The sequence below is a fragment of the Cricetulus griseus genome, chromosome 5 (assembly GCF_003668045.3).
Source record: "Cricetulus griseus strain 17A/GY chromosome 5, alternate assembly CriGri-PICRH-1.0, whole genome shotgun sequence".
Lineage (NCBI taxonomy): Eukaryota > Metazoa > Chordata > Mammalia > Rodentia > Cricetidae > Cricetulus > Cricetulus griseus.
Genome location: NC_048598.1, coordinates 133,440,091 through 133,459,175, shown reverse-complemented (window position 1 = coordinate 133,459,175; position 19,085 = coordinate 133,440,091). Strand labels below are relative to the sequence as shown.

At 39.4% G+C, this 19,085-nt stretch overlaps 1 protein-coding gene across 2 annotated transcripts in view; it reads left to right on the top strand.

Annotated features, from left to right (window-relative positions):
• Atl1 (atlastin GTPase 1) overlaps positions 1-19,085 on the top strand; it is a 65,730-nt gene that overhangs the window by 29,154 nt on the left and 17,491 nt on the right. For both annotated transcript variants that reach the window (XM_027418175.2, XM_027418173.2), the window contains exons 3-6: positions 7,159-7,293; positions 7,898-8,002; positions 10,814-10,864; positions 12,993-13,049. In XM_027418175.2, coding sequence (XP_027273976.1) covers positions 7,159-7,293; positions 7,898-8,002; positions 10,814-10,864; positions 12,993-13,049 — 348 coding nt within the window. The remainder of the gene's footprint in view (positions 1-7,158; positions 7,294-7,897; positions 8,003-10,813; positions 10,865-12,992; positions 13,050-19,085) is intronic.

The following is a 19,085-nucleotide window of genomic DNA, read 5'->3' as shown; positions in this document are numbered from 1 at the left end:
CATATTGTTGCTCCTCCCTCACTTTGATTGTTCTCCAGGAGCTTGGCCCATTGGTTAGTTGTGGATTTCTGCATCTGCTTCCATCTGTTTCTGGAAGAGGGTTCAAGCTTCTCTGGGGTTATGGATCGTAGGCTGGGAATCTTTTGCTTTATGTCTGGTATCTACTTATGAGTGAGTACATACTAGATTTGTCTTTCTGGCTTTGGGTTGCCTCACTTAGGATGTTTTTGTTTTTTGTTTTTAGTTTTTTGTTTTTTTGTTTTCTAGTTCTGCTCATTTGCCTGCAAATTTTAGGATGTCATTGTTTCTTACCACAGAGTAGTACTCCATTGTGTAAATGTACCACATTTTCTTTATCCATTCTTCAGCTGAGGGGCATCTAGGCTGCTTTCAAGATCTGGAGATTGCAAATAATGTTGCTGTGAACATAATTGAGCAAATGTCCTTGTGGGGTGAATGTGCCTCCTTTGGGTATGTGCCCAACAGTGGTATTGCAGGGTCTTGAGGTAGGTTGATCCCTAATTTTCTGAGAAATTGCCATACTGATGTCCATAGCAGCTGTGCAAGTTTGCACTCCCATCAGCAATGCAGGAGTGTTCCCCTTTCTCCACATCCTCTCCAGCATAAGCTGTCATTGGTGGTTTTTTGTTTTTTGTTTTTGTTTTGTTTTTTTTATTTTAGCCATTCTGAGCCATGTAAGATGGAATCTCAGAATGGTTCTGATTTGCGTTTCCCTGATGACTAAGGATGTTGAGCATTTCCTTAAGTGTCTTTCTGCTATTTGAGATTGTTCTGTTGAGAATTCTCTATTTAGATCTGTACCCCATTTTTTAAATTGGATTATTTTGTTTTAAATAGAATCTATATGGAAAAACACAAATGCTACATGTGCATTTGTTTATTTTTATAAATGCATAGTCCTATGCAGTCCAGAACTCAAAACAGAGACCACCATTCTCTCCAGAAAGTTCACAGTCTTTACTAGTCAGTTCTCACTTTGTCCTAACCCCAGAGGCAATTGATAATGTATGACAAATCATGTAATACAGAAATGTGACTTCTAGGGAGCTTGGCTATACCAAATGCAGAAGGATGAGTGGGAAATTAGAACAAGGTTAGAGATTGGCAAAGGGAAACATCCTGGCATGTCCCCTGCCCCAGTGAATTTCATTGCAAACATGGAGTTTTAAAGTAAAAGAGATATATCATCCAAAGAGTTTTATACTCTGAGGCAGAAGAATTACAAGAATTAGCCAGCTGGGTTTGGTGATGCACACCTTCAGTCCCAGTAATTGGGAGATAGAAACAGGTGGATCTCTGTGAGGTCAGGACAAACCTGGTCTATAAAGCAAGTTGCAGGACAGCCAGGGCTATACAGAGAAACCCTGCCTTGAACAAGAAAAAAAAGAAAAGAAAAGAAAAGAAAAAATATTAGCCTAGACTGCATAGCAAATTCCAGGCCAGACTGAGCCACATGACAAGACAGTTGCAAAAGGACTTTGAACTGTGTCTTTATAGCACAGTTATCCATTTTTTTTTTTAGTTTGATCTTTTATGTATGAAGTATTTTAAGACAATTTTGAGGCTAACATTTATCTAGCTGTAGTTCAAACAAATAAAGAACAGAAGTACTAAGATAATTCAGGCTTTGAAAACAAGCCAAACTCTTGAACCCCTGATCTTCAGCACACCAAAGGTGTTGTGGTGCATAACATAGGGTGATTATTGATGCACATTTTATTCAAGTCAAGCTGCCTGTGTTGAAGAGCGCTTACTTGGATCCTTTCTTTCTTTGTCTGCACCTCATGGAGCATTAACAATGAGAGACAGAGTATGGACACTGGCCATGCTGTGCCCTGTAGAGGGGCAGGTATCATTAACCATGTGGACCTATTCTAGTTCTGCTTCTGCACATACAACTACCACTCAAGTTAGAATGGCAAAACTTGATTTTAAATGTGGCAAACTATGTTCTTTTTAGCAGGAAAATTGTTAACTTTATTTTATGCCCAAAACATAGTATCCAATAATTAATTATTAGAGATACAATAATTATTCCTGAATGCATTCCTGAATGCATGAAACAAGCTTAATTTTCAATCTTCCAAAACTCCTATTTATGGATACATCCCTTGCCTTTCAAAATTTATTTTTCTGGGATAGAAATTTTATAGTATCTTAGGTAGATCATTGTCCTCATTAATGTTGCAGTAATATTATTTCCCTAATTCCTAATCATCACAATGTATCTATTGAAATATGCTTCCAAACTGTTTTTATGCAGCATATTTTGATTAATTTAAATATCTACATTGACCAGTTAGTACCAATTGACTCCTTGTGTTGTGTTAGGCACCATAGAGGATAACAAAGAAGACAGAATTTATATACTAAAGCATGGTATGGTTTGAATAAGGAGACAGACTCAAGATATGTGAAAAATTAGAGCAATGTTCAGCTCTAAATGGGACACCTGCATTACATGCCTTCTTCCCAGAGATTATGGATCATTGTAGAAGAGGGGCTGGAAAGCATTTTAAAGCCAGATACAGTGAATGACTACAAGGAAACAGTGTCTTCCAGACACAACACAGCAACTACACATATGAACTTACAGGGGTTGTGACAACACACACAAGACTTGTGCAAACTCAAACCATCTCGAATATCAACATATAGGGGGGAAGTGGGCACAAAGAGCCACCCAGTTGAGGAGTTATTGACAGTTGATAGGTGTACAAGATCTGGATCAAGATGGCGAGTAGAAGGGACATGCTATACTAATGAGTATGCTATTTGCATTAAACAAAGAGTGCATCCTCCATGCAGTGGATCTTATATCGGAAATAAAGACATGAGACTGAATAGCATAGATGGTGCAGCCCATTATTATGCTTTTTATAAGGATCTGAAATTGCTTTATAGAACAAGACAGTGTACAAGAGGATTATTCCACAGCATTTCCCCTTTTGTCTAATTAAAAAAGGAAGGTTTTAACTTTAACATAGTAAGAATATATATATATATATATATACACACACACAGTTATCAAGTAAGAACTGTAGTTACAATATCGAGTCTATTTGTATTTGGCAAAATTGAGAAAATATTTTATTATCTATTTCATCTTTGTTACTCTAAAGTTTTACTTTCATCACAATTAAGGAAAACTATAATTATAAGTACCTAGTCTTCATCTCTATCAAAGACCTCAGAAGGGTGAAATGTTACCTAATGACAGGGACATTAGGCCACCTAAACAGTCACCCTAGGTTCCTCTGCAACATTGGGGCATCCAACTCTGTCCTACAGGCCTAGCATATCTGACAGCCTTACCTGTGAAGCAGGGAATGTTGAAGGATTGGCCCACCTTATCTTGGCAAAGTTTGGCAGTTGCCTTCTTTTGCGTCCTGCTGGTTCAGTTTGGACAGCAACTGTCAGTAATTGAGGCAAAGGCAATTTCTTTGCCCAAATGGCTACCATTTGCCATAAAGAAAGCAAACTCTATATGGAGGTTCTTTGATGCCCATCATCTTCTCTGAAGTAGATTACTGCTTCCAGGAGCAGACGTGTCCTACTGTCATGAAAAGCCTTAGGTTGTTAAACATACTAAATGCCATATTCCATAGGTCTTTGAAGTGCTTGAAGACCTTCTGTCTACCTAAATATATCTGTGTATGACCTTGAAAACGTACCTAACATGACTCTAAGTTTGACTATTATAAATGACTATTAATCTGTATTTTTAATTATACATTTTAAATGAGCTGTATAAGCACAGTATCTTAAACAAGAGTAGAAATATGCATACAGTATAACAAAATTAACTTTAAATTTGTATCAATAAACCAAAATCCATATCAATGTAAAATATTTAAGATTAATAGTTTCTTTTTGGAATAAAGTAGATTCAACAATCTAACCTTTTATCCTATCATTTCTATATTCCCTCTTTTTTCTTTTCAGAAAGAGATCCTTGAATATGATCTCCTTTGTTCAGCTTTTTTTTTCTGACCATTACCAATAACAACTTGTAACCAGCCCCCTTAGATGATAATAAATATCCATAACCCATTTTGGGGGGAATATGAGCATACTTTTCTAGATTACTTCCTGTTGATTGGGGACACTGATAATCTTTGGGGGTCCCTGAGAAAATTTAGGATTATGGTCAAGTCCTGACTGCAGTATTCTTTGAGGCTGAATCATCTCAGGCAGCAGCCTTGAACTCAGAGGAAACTGCAACAGAGGTGCTCTGAAACTTTGGATCATCTGGGACATCTGTGTCCATCAGAGATTTTACAGGGAGTCTTCCTCAAACAAACCTGATTTTTCTTAACCCAGAATGAATCCACTGCCTCTCATTTCCTGTGAAAATAAAAGCAGAACCTCTTTCCCAAAGTAACATACCTTTTAAATTTTGAAGTCAGTGTATTTTTAAAATATATAGGTTGGTTTAATCTAGCAGCTTCCATAATCAAATGTCTCTCAGCAGTTATTATTTGTTCATTAGCAGTCAAAAATTTAAAGAAAACACAATAACATACAGTATTCAGACTCTCTTTGTATTTACCATCTTTACTTGGCTTTTTTATATTTATTACTCTACACATTTTTTAAAGATTTATTTACTATGTGTACAGTATTTTGTCTGCATGTTTGCCTGCCTGCCAGAAGAGAGCATTGGATCTCATTATAGATGGTTGTGAGCCACCATGTGGTTGCTGGGAATTGAACTCAGGACCTGTAGAAGAACAGTCAGTGCTCTTAACCTTTGAGCCATCTCTCCAACCCACGCTATGTATTTTTTAAAGGATTTTTTTTAAACTATTTTTTGTCTGAGACTGTATATATTCTTTCTCTTCTCTCCCAAGCCTATGTACATTTTTTAATGCATTGTGATGAATTTGAGGCTCTTTTTCATCTGATTGTCCTTACTACACATTTGTAGCCTTTTCTGTCTACATGAGCAAAAAATCTGCTGTGTAACTTAGATCATGGCATGTTGGTGCTGGCTCCTCCCCCTTGGTTCCCTAAGAATCTAGTCTCATGGTGGAGGAATGTTTATATCCAGCTTTGGGAGCCATGTTTACCACCTCAACTGGATCTAGGCTGCCACCAAGTAGCATGCTGCCAGCTGCTCATAAACACCATATAAGTATTTGGTAGTAGTACCTCTAAAAAGAGCCACCTGTTTTTGCCCCTAAGAAAGCTGTCTCTTAATGGTGCCATGTCTCTGCTCACAGCCAGCAAATAGAGCCCACCCAAAGAAAGACAACTACCAAGAAGCAGTGCTTGACTCCATTCTTATGTCAGGTTTTATGTGGAAATTTTGGTCCCATGTTGGGTGTCTTATATAATCAGATGTTTCCTGTCCTGACCACATTACCAAATTACCACACAGAGACTTAATATTATTTATGCATGCTAGCTAATAGCTTAGTCTTATTAATAACTAACTCTTACCTTTTAAGATAACCCATATTCCTTATTTACACTCTGCCATGTGGTGGTACCTTTATTAGCTGGCACATTCATCTCCTGTTCCCTCTGCATCTGGCAGGCAACTGCTCTTCTTCCCATCCTCCTTAGTTTGGTCACCCTGTCTATACTTCCTTCCTGGCTACTGGCCAATCAGCATTTTATTATACCATTTGTGTGACAAATCTTTACAGTGTACAAGAGGATTATTCCACAGCAGTGATTCCTGCTGCATCTTCCTGACTCCCTTTGCCCTGCAGGATATACATCTGATATACACCTTTCTGGGCCTTTAGAACCTGGCAGTCTAACCTCTCCACCTCCCAGTCTTCTCCCCCACAGTCCGTGTACCAAAGCACTTGTCTGTGTCCTTATCTAGTATTGTTCCTCCCTTCCTCACGCATTCCCTCCTTTTCTCCCTGCTCCCTCCCTTCTTTCTTTCCTTTGCTCTTTTGCTGACTTCTTCTTTCCTTGAATATCTTCTCCAGGTTGTTCACCTGGATAGTTCCCAAACGGTCTTCTGATATCACCTGTTGTGGGAACTCATTCAGTCAATAGTCTTTGGGGTTACCGGCTCCTTCTGGGCAGGATCTCAGGTCTACTTGTGGACTAAGAGCAAGTTCTCTCTCTGTCTCTCTGTCTCTCTCTCTCTCTCTCTCTCTCTCTCTCTCTCTCTCTCTCTCTCTCTTTCTCTCTCTTGGGTGGTACTCAGGGAACTGAGTGGTCCAGAACTATGTGAGGAAGACCCAGTAGCCCCAAGGGGGTAAGATGGGGGCTGGGAAAGTCTCCAGTCAGCAGCACAGTGGCAGGAACCACAGCCCAGCAGCCCTGGAACTTCCCAAGACTTGTTGACATTTAGTGCTGTGACTGTGACGTCTTGAAGGAGGAGTGAGAATGCCTAGACCCTGCTCAATGGGCATTTTGCAGTTATCTCCTGTTGTAGAACTGCAGCAGTGTGGATTTCTGAGGTCTCCCATTGTCAGTCATGCTCACCTGTGAGTCAGAACAAAGAGCCCTGGATGGTGAAGGGAAGGCTAACTTGCTGTCAGTACACTCATAGCACCTGAGACCCCACCCAGAAGGGGCCTGTACCTCAGAGACTATTGGTTGAATGAGTTCTCACAACAATCACCTTTTCAATGAAGTCTTACCTCATCAAGAATTAGTTGTCCCAGAGAGATAGTTATAGGTTTAAGAGTATTTACTGCTCTTCCAGAGGACCAAGTTCAATTCCCATGACAGACAGCCCACAACCTCCTGTGACTCTAGCTAGGGTCCGACACCCTCTTCTGGCCAGCACAGGCACCTGCACACATATGTGTATCCTCACACCAGGCACACATACACATAAATGAATGAGTAAATTAATCAGCTGTTCCATTTCCCATGTTATGTTTCCACTTATACTTTATATACATGTCCATTCTACATATACATAAATATTATATACATGTGTATGTATATAAATTGTAGTGATATTAGACACTTAACATAAACCATAACAGATGGATGCTCCTCTGTAATTACATTTGTATGAAGAAAGTGACTATATCAATGTAACAGATATGCACTGTTTTCCTTTTAATTTGAATTATAGAAAAAGAAGCATCAAAAAGGATGAGACAAAAAACATACATTCATATCCAATTCTAATCATAGACTTCATTAAATTTATAGGAATCCGTTGACTGGGTTGGAGATTACAATGAACCATTGACTGGATTTTCATGGAGAGGTGGATCTGAACGAGAAACAACAGGAATCCAGATATGGAGTGAAGTTTTTCTTATCAATAAACTTGATGGTAAAAAGGTATGACACATTTTAAGTTAAATTAAAACTTTAATTTCAGTAGTAACTTTGAAAATGGTCTTTTGAAAAATTTTGTCCATTTTACATAATGCTACAGGCTAAGGGTGGTATCTGGTTGAATGATCCCTGTTAAACTGTTCAGTGATCCCAGGAGACAAAAATCATAATGGGTACAGAATAGCAGATAGCAAGCTGATAGTTTTACATCATCTCAGTGCTATGTTTTTATCCTAGGTTATTAGAGAAAATTAAAAATGACTACACTCAGTAGCTATTAATAGTTTTTCTGTGACATTCATAGCACATGTAAGAAGTTTGGTTTTTTTTTTTTTTTTTCTGGTTTTTCCAGACAGGGTTTCTCTGTGTAGCTTTGGAGCCTATCCTGGCACTCGCTCTGGAGACCAACCAGGCTGGCCTCGAACTCAGAGATCCGCCTGCCTCTGCCTCCCGAGTGCTGGGATTAAAGGCGTGTGCCACCAACGCCCGGCCCCACATGTAAGAAGTTAAGTATCCATTCCTTTAGTTCTCCTGGTGTTAATGTCATGGTAACCCTGGTACCCTGGTGTTAGATACAATATCAGTAATGTACTCTATTCACCTATAGGTTGCAGTGTTACTGATGGATACTCAGGGAACCTTTGACAGTCAGTCAACTTTGAGAGATTCGGCCACAGTATTTGCCCTTAGCACAATGATCAGCTCAATACAGGTATGGAATAAAATAAATCTATTTTTGGATGTTTTGTAACTAAAATTCATGAATAGTGTTTCTACATGCACAAGGCAATGAGACAAAGAGCATGGCAAATCATATGTGTTGTTCAATTCACTCCCCATGAATAGTTTTTTATAATTATATTTTATTTTTTAAAACAAGTTTTAAATTTAGTTATATTTGATCTTATTCTTCTCCAAGTCTTTCCAGATCCTTTCCCTCTCCCTACTCACCCAACTTTAAGGTTTCTCAAAAAACAAAAGCTCCCAAACCAAGAAAACAAACTAAAATCACACTAAAAAAACAAAACAAAAAAAACCCCCACCAAACTGTAACCAAGTAAAGACACAGACACACAAACACACAGAGAGACACACAGACACACACATACCACACACACACATAACCTGTGAACTCCCCATGAATAGTTATTGTTGCTGTAGTCTAATTACTGATTAGTTTCTAAATTGGCTGCTTTAGTTGAAAATAACTTTCTTATTCTTACTTTTCCTGTTAAATTTGCAGCACATTAAATAATATTAAATTTTATAGCCAAGGATGTAGCTCAGTTGGTAGTGTCTTTGCTTTGCATTTACAAGGTCCTGGGTTCAATCCCTAGCACCATATAAACCAGGTATGGTAGAAAATACCTGTTGTCACAGTACTGAGGAGATGGAGGCAAGATGATCAGGAGTTTAATGTCATCTTTGGTTATGTAGTGAGTCTGAGGCCATTCTGGGCTACATGTGACTTTGTCTCAAAAAGAAAAAAATGTTGGGTCAGTGAGATAGCTCAGCAGTGAAGCTACTTGCTGAACAAAGCTGATATGCCAAAGTCAATCTCCAGAACACTGTGAAGTGGGAGGGGGGGAGGGGACTCTAAGAGCTGTCCTCTGACCTCCACACACAGCTCATGGCACCCTCCCTGCGTGCACATCCCTCATACAGACAACAATAATATATAAATCAGTGGTGGAAATGTTTGTAAAACATGAAAGCTCTATGTGTTCATAGAGTGCTTTTTAATTCCTTCTCTTTTGCTCTTTACTCCCGAGTACTATTGGGCAGAGTAGGGGCTTTATAGGCTTTCAAAATTGTCCTGAAAGTCTATGGGGGGGCTTTACCATACAGAGACAATGTATTGTTGAAAAGATTTTAAAGACAACCTTTAGATGTGTTTGTTCTGCCTGTTGAAGATGGCAGGGAGCAGAGGTACAGAAGAAACAAAACAGGTTGTTTTGCTTTGTTTTGTGTTTTGGTTTAGAGTCAGGGTTTCTCTATATAGCCTTGACTGTCCTGGAACTCCATCCGTAGACCAGGCTTGAACTCTCAGAGAGCCACCTGTCTCTGCCTCCTGGGTGCTGGGATTAAAAGTGTGCACCTTTTCTCTCCTTTTTTTTTTTTTCTTTTTTTGGAGGCAAGATAGCTTGTAAAGGTGGGAAAGCCAAAACAGGGTGAGCTGGTCCAAGCTGTGATCATGTGCAAATGGAGTAATGGAGCTGGTGAGCAGATAGACTGACAGACAGGTACAGGTACAAGGAAGAGGGAGCCTGAACTGAACTTTTAAATAAAGGAATTTAAAATAAAAGTTATAATCCATGATTGATGCTTTAAAAAACATCTACTTCTTGGGGTTGGAGAGATGACTCAGGTTAAGAGCACTCCTTGCTCTTGCAGAGGACCTGAGTTCTGTTCCCAGCAGCTATAATTCTAGTTCCAGGAGATCTAACTCTCTTCTGACATCTGCAAGCACCTGGCACACATGTACTGTATACACATGCATGCAAACAAAAATGTTCTTACACATAAAGTAAAAAATAAATCTAAGAAAGATGTTTTTAAAAGATTGGCACAAGAAAGCTATCCATACAACACAGGTTATTCTTGTAATACAAAATCTGCTTCTTCAATGAATCTTCGAAGTACCAACTCGATATCTATTTCCTTTGAAATCAATAGGAAAGATCATTTGCATAAGCCAATTAAAATAAGTTGACTTTGCTTTTAACATTCATTATTTAGCATTATAATTGGCCTGAAAACATTGGATCTTTTCATAGAAAAAGTCTGTTAAGTAATGACTATCTTAAATTAATAGCTGAGAAATTGTTATTTAAATAAGTACAAAAGGATACTGTTTGTGTCAATATGTAAACACATAAGTAACCATAACTTTGTCTGTATCTTTATCTTTAACGTTACTAATGTTGATCACCTCAAGGAAAACCACGAAATGGCATCTTAAGGCTATGCTGTAGTGGAAGAGCAACAAGGCAGAAACCCAGAGCTGTGAGCTTGACATTCAGAACCTAACCAATTATGAAGCATTAATTGTAATTTTCCAGTTGGTCAGGACAGCCTACTTCTGTAATCCCTGCTTCTGGGAGTTTGAGTCAGGAGGATTACAATTTGGGCAACACAATGAAACCTTCATCCAAAATAAAAAGGGCTTGAGGTGTTACACTATAAAAACAACCCCCCCCCCACCTAACACACACATATTTCCATAGAAGTTGTTCAGGGTAAGATTTATGCTCACTTGGTGTGCTTTGAAGAGTGATTACTAAGTAGGTCCATAAAACAATTGTAATATTTGGACTCTACAGCAAGTGACTCCTGTATTTGTCTTATATTTTTTATGATCGTTGTACATTGTTTATTATCTTCAAACTCTCTTTACTTCTTTCTTGGGGTCTCATACATGTACATAAGGGAGTTGATTATGTAATAACTGACATTTATGAAAATGGAACGATGAAGTGATGCTGACTGTCTTCTCTTCTTGACTTCTTACCCCATAATCAAGGTATACAACTTGTCCCAAAATGTCCAGGAGGATGATCTTCAGCACCTCCAGGTAAAAGCACATTTTGTGTATCTGGTAGTGTTGTGGACATGCAAACCAGAATTTTGGGGAACTTCAGACACATGAGCACATAAAGGTCATGCTGTTGCCAGGTCTCTTGTCTAGTCTTGTATGGCTATGTTCTTTCTAATTCAGTTTTCATATTCCTTTGTTCTAAACTTGCTTGATCACAGTGCTAAATACATGAAAATATATGGCAAATCTAAGTAGACAAAGAGCTGGGTGGTGGTGGTACATACATTTAATCCCAGTACTTGGGATACAGAGGCAGGTGGATCTCTGTGAGTTCCAGGCCAGCCTGATCTACAAAGCGAGTTCTATGACAACCAGTTCTATGTTACACAGAGAAACCCTGTCTTGAAAAACAACAACAACATAAGAAAGTGGACAAAGAATCTTCAGTGTAAATAGTCTCTAAATTGCAGTGTCAAAATCTTAAGGTTAAGGACTTCATAATTTGTTGGTATGGTATCTGTTACATGCCAGACTTCTTTCCTTGTTGACCTCGTGGCTCAGACTGTTGGAGAAGACTTGAGATCTGGTCTGAAAGCGACATTGGTGATACCTAGTCTGCCCTTCATGTTTTATAGATGAGGGAAGTGGGGATGAAAAACTAAGTGACTTGCTGAGGCTCCTTTACCTAGTTAATGGTAGAAAAGGGGTAAGAACAATTGACTGGGTCCTGTGTTCCTTCCACTCTCCAGGAATCTTAAATAAGAGTAGATATTTCCTAGAGATTTTTCTCATGTATTCAGTAACATTCTCTTCGGACTCCACTCATGTTATTCTTGAGTAGATAGCAAAGCTTCTATTCCTTTGATAGCTCTCTCTACATGTTTTACATAAAATTTTACCTGACGTGTATCAGATCCATGCAGTGAAATGTGAAACTTTGATAGATATAAAGGACAGTAGAGCAATGTAACCCATGGTATTGGAAACATCACTTGGAGTTCACTTCCAGTTGTTACCTGACATATTCTGGTGTCTCACACTGATCATTTGTGACAAATAGGTCATACATAGAATAACTGCTGGGTGTATTTCCATAGTAAAAACTACTTCTTTGGAAAGTATCATAATCCAGTCATTTTCCTAATGAACAGCATGATGCCATTGCATACTGACTTATTTATGTATGTATTTTTGGCAGGGATGGTGAGTTAACAGTGTATTTTTATCATTTTTTCCTGTAAATGACAATACCTTGCTCTAAAGTGATTGTGAATTCAAGTTATATCAGTACACAAGTCTAATAAGTATGCTGTCCCTGGACCAGTTGCCTTTTAGACATATCCTGACTTGGAGCTCATCCCTGGAATGAAGTATGGTGGCAGTATGAGGCTGGGGGCTATTATACAGGAGCAGGGGTGGGGTGGGGTGGGGGATGCTGGGTCAGCATTCTTCCCAACTCCAAGAAGTATCATTAGCCCAATATATGAACGGGGAAACATCTAACCAGCCTAAATGATATCAGGAGCCTTGTCAGTCATCTCCACAGGCCTGGGTTCACTAAAGTCTTGTATTTGTTAAAACAAAAATTCTCTTTGTTGTACTTCATGTTCTTAGTTTTAAGCAATAGGGAAAGAGAGAGAAAGAGAGAGGAGAGAGAAAGAGAGAAGAAAGTACATTTAATTCCCTAATTTTGTAACTCAGGTCCCTAGGCTACAGCTTTATAAATGTACCCTAGCTGATTTACAGCCCTCTAAGCCAATGTAAGCTCTGCTTTGAAAGGTCATTTCCCATGTGCTTCCATTCTACAGTTTTTATAGCAAAGACATGAATTTTAAGGCTGGGGTTGACCTGTGGAGTACATGCTTAGCACTCAGTACTTAGTTGCTCGCACACATGAAACATACACACATGGAAAAGATAGGGAGAGGTTTAAAGTAAAAATTTCATCTTAAAATGTAACGTGTTTTTAATTTATGATATGTCATTGCTGCATCTTTGTTTTTCATGATTAATGCTTGTTTCCTGAAGATTACTATGCAATCATGATACTGTAGCATTCTGTTACAGCTGGGGGAATGAGTAGAAGAAACCCAATGAGTAAACGAATCTTAATCTTTCTCTCCCTCTCCCTCCCCATCCCTTCTCTCTTTGGTTTTCCTCCCAGCTTTTCACTGAGTATGGCAGGTTAGCAATGGAAGAAACATTCCTGAAGCCTTTTCAGGTTGGTGAAAGTTGAATGACGGGAAATTCTTATGGGATTTTTATGGAATTTATAACTGTGATTTTCATCAGGGTCGTGTTTCTTTCCTTGATTTATTTCATTCAAGAAGCACTTTTAGGCCAGGTGTGGTGATACATGTCTTTAATGCCAGCACTAGGGAGGCAGAGGCATGTGGATTTCTATGAGTTCAAAGCAGATAGATTGCTGTGAATTCAAGACAGGTGGGGACTGTGTGAGTTCAAGGCCAGCCTGATGCACATTGGGTATTCTAGGTTACCCAGGGTTACATAGTGAGTAAGAGACCCTGTTTCAAAGGAAGAAAGAGGAGAAGGAGTTTTAAATTCCTATTCTAAGCTATTTGATATGAAGAAGAGATAGAAGTAGGAAAATAAAGCATGTCTTAGATATTCTGGCTCATGTGAGAATACCAACTTTTCCCTGAATTCAGCCCTAGAAATATCACAGAAGACGGTTGACATTTGCTAAGCATGAAACATAAGACAACCAACCTGGGATATTAAAAGCGGGTTGCAAAGTGTAACCCTTGCCTGACCCCAGAGCAGATAGATACTGGGGAAGAGGTTTGAGTGCCATTTCTTATATGTTAACATCTCCCGTTGTCCAAGTGTAACAGCAACCAGCCCCGCTGAGGCTGGTATGCCCACTGTGTCGGGGTTCTATAGTTACTTGTATTCATCCCTTCAGCTATCAGACTATTGAAACACCAGGTCCCAAAGAATTAAAAACTTCCCAGGTATTCCATGCTTGGAATACATTGAACCCTAGTGCCAGCGAGAAGAGGAACTGGCCTCCCAGAAAGAGATTTCACATACTTCTAGAAACTTATTGGACCACCTTGTGGGACTAATAGTCAAGGTAGTGGTGGCCAGTAACAGGCAGGACTGTACTTTGCCAGGAGTGTTTAATTGTGCATAGCTCTTACCATATTTAAACCTAAACCTTATCTCAGTACTCCTACAAATAGACCTAGGGTGGGGTGGGGTCACTGGACCCTTTTGTTTGTTCCCCTTCCCAGTGTAGCCACATTAATCACATCTCCCTTCTCTATGTTTTTCTGGCATATTGAGAGGATGGGTGGCCCTTTCAACTCCATCAAGGTTACATTTGAACTTGGATTAAGTACTGTCAGTCACATCTACAGTCCTTCAAATCCTGCCCTTATTTACTAGGACAAGAATTAGAACTGAGTCAAAACCCTTCAGACAGTGCCCAGAGGAGGAAGCAGTCTTCATACTATCTAAAAGTTAACTCTTTCAGCCCAAGCTTGTCAGAGGAAGCCATAGTTCTAGATATGTATAACATCCAAGGTGGATCAGAAGCTGAGGGAATATGAGCCCATAGGAAAATCAGCAATTAATAAAGGGCAACACAAGGGAGACGCTCCTGTGGCAAACAGTGGACTAAGATGAGCTGTCTGTTTCTGTTGATGAGTAACACATGATCTTAAACCACTAACTCTCATTTGTGAGAGTGGGGTCTGAGGTGGCTTCAGTTTGCAGATTTGACTTGGAGGTCTCCTATCAAACCGCATTCAAGATGTCCAGAAGCTATTTCCTTGAAGACGTAAGTGGAGGACTCTTTAGAAGTAGTCTGAATCTGGCCTGAAATCCAGAGAAGTGGCAGAGGAGGTGGTGAGGGAGAACAAAACCAGTCCTGCTTTACAATCTGCAACATGGTTCACAACACTTTCTATGCTCTTTCGTCTCTTTTTAATTCATCTGTTAGGTGATAGTTGACGTGCTGAATGGCAATTGCAATACTGCTTTGACTTTTGTACTCTTAGGACCTTAAGTCTTGCCAGCAGGTGTCACTGCTCCTAACACATAAACTAACTTGAAGACTAACAGATAGACAGATAGATTAGATAGATAGATAGATAGATAGATAGATAGATAGATAGATAGATACACACACACACACACACACACACACACACACACACAGAGATAGATGACAGACAGACAGACAGACAGACAGACAGACAGACAGACAGACAGACAGACAGGAATTATGTCTTTGGTTTAAAAAAAAAAAAAAAAAACTGTCAGTGACCTAAAACCAAATAGGGAAAACTTCTGAGATCGCTACTTAGTAGTGAACCATGTTGACATTGTGAAATGTCAGTGAAAAAAATTTTGGGGTCTGGTGAAATGGCTCCATCGGTTAAGTGCTTGCCATGTTAGCTTGAAGGCTTGAATTTGATCTCTAGCAACAATGTAAAAAGTCATGCATAGTGGTACATACCTGTAATCCCAGCTGTCCGGGATTATAGCCCCTCTCACTCCCTAGCCCCCCTCACCACCTTACAAGCCTCATAGCCTGCCTGGGGGTTGAGGGGTGAATGATCCTCGAAAGAGGTGAAGAATGAAACTCAGGACAATGCCATCTTTGCAGAGACTGACCTTGTGGTTTCCTTTTCTTACACATTTAAACATAGAAGAACTTGTTACCTGCCATCTTTACAATAGGACTTCATTCTAGTGGCTGATAAACACAGCTCAGAGCTAGGGCCCAGAGGAAGGACCTATTATATACATAAGGATAGATTCTATTGGTGGAAGATGCAAAGCACATGGGGCCTCTATCATAGGGATGTGTTCTATTCACTCAGGACTTGGGCCTATACAGTGCTCAGGATATTGAAGGATTCAGGTGGAGGCTGGCTCCTATTGAAATAGCAAAGAATCACCAAGTTGATTGACCACTTTTCACTCTGGCATTCCAGGTGATCAGGTACCCTCCATTTCCTTCCACTGAAGAAAATAGACCCGTGTGATTGGCAGTCCTGGTTTCTCTAATACTTATTCTAAGCTGTGCTTCCTACACCCAGCACTGGGCATGTGGAGACAGACAGTTCCTCACAACTTGATGCCCAGCTAGCTTAGTTTATTTGAATAGCTCTAGGCCAGTGAGAGAGCCTATCTAAAAAACCAAGGGGAGCAGCTCCTGAGAAATGACTGAACACATTTGCATGCTCAGCACCACAATAAACAATGCACCTGCACGCACACTAATATATACCATACTACATACTAAAAAAAAAAAAAAAAAGAAGAGAAAACAAAACAAAACAAAACATTTTGGGGGACTGTAGAGATAGCTCAGCATGCAGAGGACCTGGGTTCTGTTCCCAGCACCCACAGTTGTGGCTCACTGTCTATAAGTCCAGTCTCAGATGGTGGCTCACACCTTTAGTCCCAGCACTCAGGAGGCAGAAGCAGGAAGATCTCTGTGAGTTCTAGACCAGCCAGGTCTACAAGAGCTAGTTCCAGGACAGACTCCAAAGCCACAGAGAAACCCTGTCTTGAAAAACCAAAAACCAAAACAAAGCAAAACAAAAACAACAACAAAACAAAACAAAAAACAAACTGTGACTAGGATGTTTTTTTTGAGGGAGGGGGGATTGGGTGGTTGGCTATGGAGGCTACAGCCAAAGGATTCCTGATGTGCTGGATCAAATTAGAAACAACAGAAGTACAACTAAGACTAACGATTACAGAGCATAATACAAGTGTTTTGAACCTTGACATTAATGCTAATAATTAAAAATTAGGAATTTACACAAGACACTGATTCTGTGCCAAGCACTCTAATAATGAGCAAGCAAGAGATTCAGTCTTTGCTTCTAGAGGCTTGCAATCTATGATAAGCCAAAGCACTGTAGTACAGGAGTAGGGATCTGAGTTTTTCTGTCTAGTCCCCAATCTCCACTTCTAAGTATTAGTAGAACTCCTTCCAATGGAGAGTCTACTTTCATTGGTTCAGCTGCAGGGGTGCTACTCACGCCTTAGAGAGAGAAGTCCATTCAGACCTCCTCATCCCTCTGACCACAGTGGGAATCTCAGGGCATTTGATCACAGGTAGGCGAGTCCTTGGAACTGTGCTAGTAGAACTATCATTAAAAACTGAACTGTACAGCCATGCTAATCTAATATGATCTTCAGAATCCTGGTGGTTGTCTTGGCCATCATATAGAAAGGACTAGTTAGAAAAAGAAAAAACTCTGATCTTTCTAGTTTTTAAACCAGTAAGAAATTCTGTGCTTTTTAACTTAATCTGGTTGGAATTGGATCTCATTATTTACAATAGAAAGAAATTCATCAAATTCTGGTATTAAAAGCATTATCATGGGGAAAGTACAGAAAAGCCTGGGGGCATAGGCATTTGGACCTGCAGAATTACTTAGGATTCCTATGTGCATTTGACATAGCTGCCAGTGTCTATTGTATCTTAACCATTTATACTCAAACTTCTTATATTGTTATTTCAAAGTTATTACTTAAGTAAGAAATAGGAGATGGAAGAAAGATAGGAGGAAGACTGAGAAATCTAATTTTCTGATGGCAAGAAACTAAGGGTCAAACATATCCTTAACATAATGGAATGTCATGCAGTGATGACTATGAATGAGAAACAGTTATGCAACAGTACAGTGGTTTTCACAAATACAATGTTGAATGAAAACACACAAAACTAACCTATTATTTCCCAAGTTACAATAGGCAGAGGTAGAGGAGAAAAAAGCAGGAGTGGGGGCTAGCTAGGTACTAGTTACATGGTGTGCTCAGTTTCTGAAAATATGTTAAGCCCCACCATTATATGTGATTTTCTGTATGTAGAGCATATTTCAATACAGAAGATTTTAAAGTGAACATATGACTTACAAATTACTATCAAAACTCATCACTATCTTAAATGCCATCCTACGTTTCCTTGACATTTACTTTCAGTTATATTTTAATGTAGTACTTTTCACTTTGGTTGTGAAATTGATACTTACGTTTTTTAAATAAAATTGTCTTTCTTTTTCCTACTCCTTGTGCATAAACTTCACTGTTAGCTGTAGTTGCTTTTGAGACTTGGAATGCATTTTTAATTTTCTTCTTTGGACTCTGAACTTTTGTGATAAGAAAATGCATACAATCATTTCTATAAAAGGATTAATTAAATTTAGGAAAAAACTGGTGGAGGGCTGCCAAGATGGCTCAAGGGTAGAGGTGCTTGCTGGTAAGTCTAATTAACAGTATAATCCCTAGAGCTCCATGAATGAGGTTTACAAAGTGGAGTCAGAAATAGATTGATAACAGGTAGTTTATTAGAGAATAATACTCACACAAGGGAGCCAATGACCAGGTTTGCACCGGAACAGGAGGGACCAACCAGATGATTCCTAGTGAGCTCAGCCAGGTGAAAGAGAGAAAAAGGGGCCCGAGTGCATGTCCCCCTCCTACTTAAACCCTTGTTACATCACTCTGACCAGCCCCAAGCAGGCGTGGTTATCCGTACCTCTTAATCAGGGTTTCTCCCTACACTCCATGGTAGGAAGAGAGAACCAACTGTCACCAGTTGTCCTCTGACCTCTACATACACACGTATACACAAAACTTAAAAAAAAAAAAAAACTTTAAAAAAGAAAACAAAGTGACTGGGAGATGGTTCTGTGGTTAAGAGCACTGGCTGCTCTTCCAGAGGATCTGGGTTCCATTCCCAGCATCCACATGCAGCTAACAATCATGTGTAGCTTCAGTTCCCGTGGATCTGACACCCTTATACAGATATAAATGCAGGCAAAACACCATTGCACATGATTTAAAAATAAATAAATCATTAAAAATTTTTAAAAAGAAAAATAAAAGGTAGTAAGTAATGTATGCTTGCCAGGAGGATTGCTGTGAGTTCATTGTCAGCCTAGTCTACACCAGCCTGGACTACATAGTGAAATTGCCACCAAAGTTTTAATCTTTTAAAGTAGGTCTTCTGTCTTAGGCAGAAAGAAAGAAAGAAAGAAAGAAAGAAAGAAAGAGAGAGAGAGAGAGAGAGAGAGAGAGAGAGAGAGAGAGAGAGAGAGAAAGAAATGAAAGAGGGAGGGCAGGAGAGAGAAAGAGAGGAGGGAAAGAGAGAGAAAGGAAGAGGGAAGGAGGGAGGGAGGAAGGAAGGAAGGAAGGAAGGGAGGGAGGGAGGAAAGAAAGTCCTAGGAACACGCCACACAAAATCTAATTCTAATTATGGGGCCAT